This window comes from Rasamsonia byssochlamydoides (assembly GCF_041956645.1).
Source record: "Rasamsonia byssochlamydoides strain NRRL 3658 unplaced genomic scaffold VTN77scaffold_34, whole genome shotgun sequence".
NCBI classification, from domain to species: domain Eukaryota; kingdom Fungi; phylum Ascomycota; class Eurotiomycetes; order Eurotiales; family Trichocomaceae; genus Rasamsonia; species Rasamsonia byssochlamydoides.
Window position 1 is genome coordinate 315 of NW_027192417.1, and position 9,730 is coordinate 10,044.

The 9,730-nt window shown below is 47.7% G+C and overlaps 5 protein-coding genes across 5 annotated transcripts; 3 read left to right on the forward strand and 2 right to left on the reverse strand.

The window, feature by feature from the left end:
- Positions 1 to 631: 631 nt before the first annotated feature.
- On the reverse strand, positions 632 to 965 carry VTN77DRAFT_4794 (uncharacterized protein; the record flags this gene model as incomplete). Its single annotated transcript, XM_069420892.1, has 2 exons — positions 632 to 746; positions 811 to 965. The coding sequence occupies 2 exons, from the start codon at positions 963 to 965 to the stop codon at positions 632 to 634; spliced, it is 270 nt and encodes an 89-aa protein (XP_069277361.1).
- A 576-nt stretch (positions 966 to 1,541) lies between these two features.
- On the reverse strand, positions 1,542 to 2,015 carry VTN77DRAFT_4795 (uncharacterized protein; the record flags this gene model as incomplete). Its single annotated transcript, XM_069420893.1, has 1 exon — positions 1,542 to 2,015. One exon carries the CDS (start codon positions 2,013 to 2,015, stop codon positions 1,542 to 1,544), a length of 474 nt encoding a protein of 157 aa, XP_069277362.1.
- A 581-nt stretch (positions 2,016 to 2,596) lies between these two features.
- VTN77DRAFT_4796 (uncharacterized protein) lies at positions 2,597 to 3,458 on the forward strand (the record flags this gene model as incomplete). The annotated part of the gene is made up of 3 exons (XM_069420894.1): positions 2,597 to 2,970; positions 3,034 to 3,186; positions 3,293 to 3,458. The coding sequence occupies 3 exons, from the start codon at positions 2,597 to 2,599 to the stop codon at positions 3,456 to 3,458; spliced, it is 693 nt and encodes a 230-aa protein (XP_069277363.1).
- Positions 3,459 to 5,979: 2,521 nt separating this feature from the next.
- On the forward strand, positions 5,980 to 7,131 carry VTN77DRAFT_4797 (uncharacterized protein; the record flags this gene model as incomplete). The annotated part of the gene is made up of 1 exon (XM_069420895.1): positions 5,980 to 7,131. One exon carries the CDS (start codon positions 5,980 to 5,982, stop codon positions 7,129 to 7,131), a length of 1,152 nt encoding a protein of 383 aa, XP_069277364.1.
- A 1,440-nt stretch (positions 7,132 to 8,571) lies between these two features.
- On the forward strand, positions 8,572 to 9,363 carry VTN77DRAFT_4798 (uncharacterized protein; the record flags this gene model as incomplete). The annotated part of the gene is made up of 1 exon (XM_069420896.1): positions 8,572 to 9,363. The coding sequence occupies one exon, from the start codon at positions 8,572 to 8,574 to the stop codon at positions 9,361 to 9,363; it is 792 nt and encodes a 263-aa protein (XP_069277365.1).
- Positions 9,364 to 9,730: the final 367 nt, after the last annotated feature.

Here is a 9,730-nt window from a genome sequence, read left to right on the forward strand (position 1 = left end):
TTCTATTTCTGTTTTATTTCCAGTATCATCTTGCTAAGCTAATGCTGCGATCTGATTCTAGATTATTTCTTAAGAGGAATCTGCTGGACAGGGTTCCGTTGACTGAAATTCTTTCTTTCTTTCTTTTTTTTTTTCCCTTGTGATGGGAAACCACGCTCTTCGAGCGTAGATATCTAGTGATTGAAATCTTGTCACCGACAGATTTGCCTCGAGTGGAATGTGGCAATTACTGAAATAGCAGATGCAGTTGTTCATTTCAGAGGGTTACGTAGTTCACGTATTGAAATCTGATTGATTACATCCCAAAACAAATCTGAAAGTTTTGAATCTCAAGGGAGGAGAGGGGGAAAAGAAGAGAAGAGAAAGAAAAGAGAAAAATAATAAGAGCAGACGACAGGCAGGTTGATTTCCGCTCATTTTATATGAGGACCATAATCATTCAAGAGAAATGAGCGAACGTCTTTGCTGTCTGCGCCACAAGCAACCAATCCCGTTATCATAGGTATTCATCGCACCCACATATATTGCCAGAGGAATCGCATCCCTGCCAAGTTAAGACGTAGCATCTCGTTGAATGTTATGGGCCGCTAGAATTGAATTTCAGACGCCAAGTCCCGTTTGTCTCTTGTATCTATTGCACGGGTGTTGAAGGGACATAAAGTGTCGAATCCAACAGACGCTCCTCGGCGCTGACCTGTTTCCCCCTCTTCCACTCACAGAATTTATACTTGGTCAGTTCTCTCAGTCTAAACAGAAAGATGGTTAGCACATTCACGCTTTAGAAGGGAACAAGAAAAGAAAGAAACCCACTCTTTATCGAGCACGCCCCACGCCTCCAGTCTCGGTCGGTCCCAAAATACATAACCCCAATCCCTCAGGCCTTTTTTCCATTGTTCGGCGTAGTATAATCTAGGGCGATAGCGGCTCACCCAAAGCCAACCTTTCATTCGGACAATCAGGATCATCTCGATCGCAACGCGGCAACATCACGCCACCCCTCCATTCGAGCCACAGCCGCTCTCTCTCGGGGGTTGACTTCGGACTTTGTTCGAGGGTGGAAGTGAGAGACTGGCACCAAAGCCCATTTTCGTAGGCGGAATACACAAGATCGTATAGTTCTGCTCCTGTTGTTGAAAGGATGCGCCGAAGAATTTTCAGACCCGTTAAGAGCAAATACTCCATGATCGACATGATGATATTTGTTATCCCTTCCAAAAAAAAAAGACACGTCCATCGCATACTTATATTGCCACCAATAATCCATATCAAGGTCCTCTTTGAGTTTTGTTTCCACCCAATAGTCTTCAACCCGATCGAACACTCCGCATAGTCTGCAGATGAGGTAATTTCGGATACATGCTATTTCCTCAATCTGCCAGTATGTAAAATTGGCGAGAAACAGATCGGACTACTCCTGAGCGCTGAGAATGGCATCATTGTGGATGTCATTGTAGAACAGGTAACCGAAAAGTTCAAGCCGGCAGAATGCTCGTTGGAGCCGTGTCGTCTCGGCAGCTGAGAGAGAAGTGTCGAAGGCCGGATCAAGCTCCTCTGAAGGGACAGCGTCCTTGTTGCTGCGGCCCGGCAGAACGGATGGGTTGAGTGTCTAAGAAGGCTGCTGTCTGGGTGGTGTAGTCGTTGATGAAAATGTTGATGGTGTGATGAAGTTGGCATAATGAGATGGAAGTAGACAGCGGCAGCCTCTTCACCCAGAGGTCCTTTTCCCAGTCGCGGCGCTCTACTCTCTCAAGAAAGGCCACAAGGGGGGTTCGAGCTGGTCGGCGACCCATACTTTGGGTCGCTTTCACCACTGCCAACGCATCTGACATCACACTGGGATGGAAAATTCGGCGGACCAGATGGGAGAGAATATCTGCTTTCATGAACAGGAAGGTTTGATAATAACAAGGGGAGGCGCGGATGAGGCAATAGAGAGAATCAATCGTTGGGGCCTGCCTCAAGATGAGAGCCTGTAGCTCTGTCGGGAGATCTTCAAGAAACAAAGAGGATCCCATTGCAGAGAGTCGTGGTGCAGGGACGGGGGAGTTTATGATGGATGGATTGCAAAGCGTCTCCGAGAGGGTTGTGAGCTGGCTGAGGTCGGGCTGGTGGGCGAGCAGATATTTCAGGGTCAGACTCGCGCTAGCCACCGTTTAGGTAGGTGGTGACTGGTGAGATTCAACGGAATAATCCGCGTCGTTGAGATCATTCACTGCATGGACTTCGGTATTCTCCGCCAAATTCTTCTGGGATAACCTGGCTGAGGGTTGATGGGTCTTCTAAGTCGACTTTCCCAGGCAGGTGCCGACAGGAAACCAAACAGGCAATCCTTGAAGCTCACTCCACAGACCCATTGATTGACTGGTTCCCAGTAGAGAATCAATACGCGCTTCGATGCGAGTGTGAATTGATGTTCCTCGGTGTTGAATATTCACCTCCAAGTCACTGATTGACCTTAGAATCTGCTTCAACATACACGAAGCCTTAAGACGAACAATCAAATACTCTGTAGATCTTCCTCCCTTTTGCAAAACCAGACTCACTATCTTGATTTACTCAGGTTCCCAAAGCATCTTGTTTTCTCCTCCTCTGCAACATGGACGATCAAATATTCGAGCGCAGACGCAGCCGCACGATGGCTGATTTTCTTGAAGAAGTTCCGTTGCCAAAGCACTCACAAGAGGATCACGAACGCCTCCGCCTAGCCACCTACGGAAGAAACCCTCCAGAGAAATGGGAGGGGGCCCAGCAAGAGGAGTACGACGAATACAAACGCAACCAGTCTTTGAGTACCAGCTGCCGAATTGAGTACAATAAACAAGAAAAAAAAGCCAAATCCGAATTCGGAATGTTCGTTGGTGACGACGACGAAAAGAAAACCTACTACAACCAAACAACTGGAGGACTCCTGCCCAGACAACACAGAGAGTTGGCCCCAGTGGCCTCTGAGTTGGAGGATGCTGCCTATCAGTAAGAGCTCTTAGCGATCGACTATCACTAGACAATTGAACCGGATTCCTAACCCAAGCCTAGTCACGCCATTGGGAGACATGACTACTTGAAGGACTACCCGGTGTCGCAGACCACAGTCACAAAACAGAAGGAGCATCATATGTGGGCTAAAGTTGCCTACAAGGACCACGCGTTAGCGTTAAAAGCGTACAACAGGCACGCACAGTATGCATCGTAAGTGATCAACAGGCAGAACCCATAGTCCAATCCGAGAAAAAAATAGACACCAAGAGTTCTGGCTAACGCCTGCTGATGCTGTCGATATAAATGACCTCAATAGTCCTGCAAGAGACCTATATGGTCAGGAGGTCCCGGCAAGGTCTCGACCTTCCGAGCGTCCTTACCCTCCTGCACCACCTCCAGGATATTATTCCACAGAGCACACGCCGGCCCTGGACGACCCCGACAGACCACAGATTTCGTTCTCGATGACGGGGAAGAAGTAAACCGTGAGACGGGACGAAAGACCTTTCTGTTGGGGCTGTCTAAGGCCGGTGCAAGATGCGTGGAATAGTATTCCTCTGGTGGAGCAGGAGGGTATGCTTCCTCAAAGGTCGAGACCTTGCGGGAAGGACTGTATTTTAGTTTTCTCATTTTTCTTTTTGCTTGTTCTTTTTCTTGTCTTTTTTTTTTCCCTTGTATTACTATCTAGTTCCTGTACATACATTGATTATTTCGAATTCGCAGCGTTGAAATTCATGGCATACCGGTCTAACTGGATTCGGTAGTCATATAAGCTGATGTGATACATCATATTGGAAGCCAAAATACCCCGCTTCTCACAATAAGGCTTATACGCCAGGTCTCCCACATCTGATTAGAATTAAGAATAAAGTCTCCCTCATATCGTCTTCTATAGTGGTGCTTGTAGAAGCTTCTCCCCTACATGCTTATAGCCATAACCTCAACACGCAGGAAGTCCAGATATGCTCGCCTGGAAAGATACAGTTCGGATAGCAGCCCACCTATCATCGTTAAGCGACTATACTAAAAACGGAAGCTTCTATTTTTGCGCGCCCAATTATGTGGCCACAATGGCTCTAGGAAACGAAAAAAAGGGAATAAATACATTTCACATCCGTCAGGAAATATTAGTAAATTAGTATAGAGAGGATACGCTTCTTATAAGAGCTCAATCGTTATCATAAAAATGGTACTACTATATATGTGCGGACTTCACCTCTTGGAACCAACATGCCAGTATCTGTATATATAGTATGAGGAATGAACTGGGAAGTCTCTGGCATTTTTGTCACTTTTGGAAACAGCTGGGGAATAGGCTGGATGGTCGTGAAGTGAAGAAACTGAAAATCCAAGGAAGTGAAGCCGCTGGCGGCTGGATAGCCTTATTGGTGGTCCGTGCGTCAACGACTCCGCCGAATCGCGTGGGGAAAGCTTCAGTCCGCAGCTAGATCTAAAGCAAGCTTCGTGCCACTGTCCATGAAGGCTCTGGTCACAGTCTTTCCTCCAACTTTTTGGGTACTACGGGTTCCTTTGGCATCTAGTTATTCTGGAATCTTGATGTGATTGTCGAGCCGCTCTAGTTCTTTGGCGTTTACTCACGATAGTCACCATGAGCGACCACACTTGAAGCTCCGTTGAAATTTCTTCTTTTGAGTCAACAGATTCAATGCTGACAAACTTGTTGGAATTTCCTCAACTGACTGACTGCGACAAGATGCCAGAGAACAATCTCCCCGCGAGTGTAGAGACATCAGAGAAGGACCGTTCTTTTGCTTCACCGCAACGAGCCTCACCTCTCCGTCTATCGACGCTGATCGAAGAAACCTCCACAAGGCAGGCTAGAGACGTCTATCAGGAGAAAGCAGAAACCGAGACAGGAAATGAGGACGCTGCCGCTGTCTCGACACTAGCGACCCGCCCTGATACCAGCGACAACAATGCCGATCCTGCATTGCTCGAGGAAGCCAGCTTATTCTCCACTCTGGACTGGGAGCACCGCGATCGCCTCCTACGATACATTGCGAGTCACCCGTTTATTGTCAACGAGGGTCCAGTCGTGCGACGTCGTGAGTGGCACAAATTCATGCAGGAGGTACGCGCGGAGGCCGCCACAGTTGGACTGGACGAGGCAGCCATTCATCAGTTGATCAGATATGTGAGGAAGCTGTATAAAAAACTCTATAAGGAAAATGGGGGTGTCTATTATTCTGACGGTTCTGCCTTTGGGATTGAAGAGATTGATGGAGATGACGGGAGTTCCATGAAACGAAAGAACCGAGAAAGGAGAAAACGTGGCCCCTCGAACTCTGTGCGAAGCGACTCCAAGAAGCGGAGGAGCCAACCAATTCTAGAAGACTCAAAGTCTCCTGTTGAAGACGTGTCTACTGCGTCCTTGAATACGGAGTCTAATTCTAACAGCGCGCCGATTTCCCCGGTAATATCAAAAGTTACTGAAGATAGCAACGACACATGTGTTCAACCTCTCGACGAGATTTCGCAGTTGAACACCAGTGATGCATTACAAATCAGAGAAAATAAGGAAAACGCAGCTCTCACCGACACTCCTAAGGCGCAGAAGGGAAAGTCCCAGAAACAAAAGTCTAGAAACCAAGCCAAAGTCAGTCACCATTTTAAAAAGGAGACACACAGACAAGGGGAGTCTGCAGTTCCAGCCAAGCCAGGCAATCATTCCGGAAGAAGACAGAAGGGGGCCCCCCAGAAATCACGACCTGCAAATACAGGCAAACAGAGCAAGACGGGTGGTACTGCAAAAAGAAATGAAGCTCGCGAGGCGACCATCAAAGCGAGATTTCATCGCAAACGCGTTCGACGGAGAGAAAGATTGAAAGAGAGGAAAGCGCTGGAACGTCTAGCCGCAAAAGAAGCGAATGGACGGTCACAAGCGACAGAGACAATACAGTCTCTGGTTGGTGCTGACAACTTGAGTGTGTCGGATTTTCGAGGACCGATGATTCGCAAGGCGTGACGGCCGGCGATGAGGTGATGTCGAAATATTTTACCGGACTTAGAAGCGGGAAAAGAAAGGAAAAGAAGACTGAACCGGTCAGAGAAGTAGAAACAGGTGTTACTGACAACACTGCGCCAGCCTGCGGTGCTTCCCCTGTGCCTGCCGGTGTGGATGAATTTCTGCTTGATCTGTTGTTGTCTTCGGATTCTTCTCTCAGCGATGTTCCCAGCGACGTGAGCTCCATCACTGTCGAGGACTGTACTCCCCAATCTCCCCAATCTCCTCCGACACAAGCTACTGCAAGCCAGCCTGCTGAAGATCCAAGTTCTGCCCCTCAAACTCCAACCAAACCCACCCAGCCTCCGGTGAAGGTAGCTCGCAAAAAGCTCCCAAAAGTTTCACCCTACTTCCCCAAACCTTCCACTGACGCAGAGTCGTGTCTTCCTTTCCCACCCATATCGGCAGAATCCTTTGGCTTGATTCAAGAGCAACTGGCACACGACCCTTTCCGGCTGTTACTTGCCACGATCTTCCTCAATCGAACTCGCGGAGGCGTCGCCATCCCGGTCCTTTTCCGTGTCTTCCAGCGGTATCCGACCGTCGAAGCCCTGGCTGCTGCCGACCTCGCAGATGTCGTTGACCTGATCCACTGCCTGGGGTTCCAGAATCAGCGTGCGAAGAAATGCATTGAGCTGGCGAAGACATGGTTAGTGGCACCGCCGATGAAAGGGAAGCGATACCGCAAACTCAATTATCCCAAGAAAGGTGATGGACGAGACGTTGGACCGGACGAGTGCATCGACGACGACGACCCACGCGTCGCATGGGAGATCGCCCATTTGCCTGGCGTTGGCGCCTACGCGATTGACAGCTGGCGGATCTTTTGCCGTGACGAACTCCGCGGCGTGGCCTCAGATTGGAAAGGCACGGGGGCGGCAGAGAAGGACTTCGAGCCGGAGTGGAAGCGCGTCCTGCCGATGGACAAAGAGCTCCGCGCGTACCTGACGTGGATGTGGCTGAAGGAGGGATGGGTCTGGGACCGAGAGACGGGAAAGCGGACTCAAGCGAGCGACAAGATGATGCGGGCTGCTGAGAGGGGAGGTCTTGCTCATGAGGAGGATGGCAATTGGGTGTTGGAGATGTCTCCTGTGAAGGCAGTTGCCAGACCATCTTTTGGTTCGTCCTGACTGTCTCTCTTCCTTTTTTTTTCTTTTGTCTTTTCAAAGACTGCACTACTGGATAGATTTTGAGCTTCTTCTGTCTATGCATTGCGATACCCTGTGCAATAAACACAACCTCAATCAATAACGAAAGCAGTTCTGATGACTCCAATTCGATATCCCTGTTGCCTAAGTATGATTGCTTTGACAACAGTCCTCAGCTGCATTTATCGGCATTCTGGGAACTTGCAATTTGGTTGTGAAGCCTGCAGCTACCCGCGACAAGGAATGTGATGGAAATGACGTATGTACAGTATGTACATGTCTTTAAACTTCTTCCATCATGGCTCCACGATCAAAGCTCCATTGCTTTGTCAACTCAGTGTCTTCTCACACCTTATTAGTAATAGGCTTCTAGGATACTCGTAAATGCGAGAAAAAAAAACAGGGAGGAAAGGAGGGAATGCTACTGATATAACGCAATTCACAAGCCAATTATTTCTAGAGTTGTAAGGATATGAGTAAAAGGCATAATCCTTTATTTGATTTAATTGCAAAGAACTTTGTTATTTATAAGGTAGCTATGGGTCAGGGTTAGGACCCGGGGACTGTTCGGGTTGGGTTCGGCCTGACCCGAGGTTTTCAAACCGAACCCGTCCCGAGTTCTTCTTAAGCTGTACAGAGTATAAAGGCTAAAACTAACGTTTACCTATGGAGTTCCCCAATATCGACCTCTGGATAGAGAAAACACACGCGTCAAATTGCCGGAAGCCAATAAACCGAACATGCACGTCAAAGGTATGGTTGTATTGGAACTCTATAAGCCGCACCGGTGGACGAAGGAAGATTTGATATTTATTCTCTTAACATATAAAAATACTTTTCCTTTGAAAAAGACATGGATTAAATCTACAGTCTAATTATTTATTTTTTTAATGATTGAAAACTTTGAGATAATCTGGTCTGAGGTTATGGTTAAAAATCATATAACTGTAATAATTTAATTAAAAAAAAGTTTATACATAAAGAATTTAGATTTACTAATTCCTGATTAAAAATATGTTTTTAATACCCTTACTATATAATTTTCTTGAGAAGTAAACTTTAAATATACAGATTTTGCGGGAAATGGGCTTGGGGCGGATGGTTATGAACTAGTTGCTATTACAGTCTGGATATACGGAGTACTCCGTATTTAGACTGTACTCGAGAGCGGGCACAAGCCTAAGCACTAACTAATTTAGCGGGGAGCGATTAGATAAACTGTCACTATTATTAACTATACCGTACACTGCAGTAAGATCTTAGAACACCTAGGTAGGTATTAGTCTGAAGTTTCAACAGACAAAGAGACTTGACAAACCAAAGCAAGTCTGCCTGCCAACTCTCTCTTTCCATATCATAGTTAATAATAACAAACAATAAATATTCACACCATTTCTGTGAAGACTGACCTATAAATGATCAATGGCTACCACAACAACCACTACTTCTACAATCTCAGACGACAACCAACCCTCCTCTGATCATCATCATGATCATAGACAGGGGCAGTATCACCATCGGCAACAAATTCAGACGCAGCAACCGAGTCAGACACAAAACACAACTTCAAGTCCAACACAAACAGCATTCATCTCCGGCCCCCTCGACACAGGACCCAACCAGTCCTATTTTGTATCGCACTACATCCCCCTCATCAACGCCGCCCTCTCGCGCGGCGACAAGTTCGTAATCGGGCCCATCCCTTCAGGCGTCGATGCCGACGCGCTAGCGTACCTCCTCTCGCAGCCTGCCGTGTCCGCATCGCCAGCAGAGCGAATCACCATCTTCGTCACGAGGGAAGAAGACCGGCTCTGGGGCGCGAAGTTCCGCTCCCTGGGCGTGAAGGTGCACGTCGTTCAGAGCGCTAATCCACGCGCGAGAGACGCGGCGATGACAAGGGCGAGTAACTATGATATTCTGCGGTGGAGGACGCCGGAGGAGGCGCGGGCGTTGTACGGCGCTGCGTGGAGGGAAGGGCACGTGACGAATACGGAGAGGAATTGGAGACGGAGGAGGGGGTTGTTGACTGATGCAGAAAATGAAGAAGAGAGGGAGAATGAGAAGGATAATAATAATGATAAGGGTATGGGTATGTGTATGGGTAAGGATGTACTGGTGCAGGAGCAGCGGCAGGAGGATATGAATATGAAAAAGGAGAAGAGAAAGGGATCTTTTCGAGACCGTGTCTTTGGAGGGGGTTCTCGTGGAGAGTGAGAAGATAGCCCACGAAGGAAAGAAAGAAAGGAAAAATGCCTAAGGGGGGTTACTAAGAGCTTCGCCTGCTATGATCATACCCTAGCCCACCGCTATGCAAATATCATCGATTTTAAATGCCTCCTAAAATTTATCTATATGACCTGTAACGTTGAACTTTTCGCTTTAATTTATTTTTTTTTAAAAAAAAAAACCTGTTGCCGAGTCCGGCAACGCTCAGTGGGGAATTACTAGAAAGGAAAGAATGAAGCCGTTCAGATCTCCCTATATTGAACCTCTCTAACTAGACAACCTGGTTGTGTGGAAGGAGGTAGGAGGAGGTTTGGAGGCGCACGGGCCAACGGAGCTGACTAAGCGTGTGGCCGGG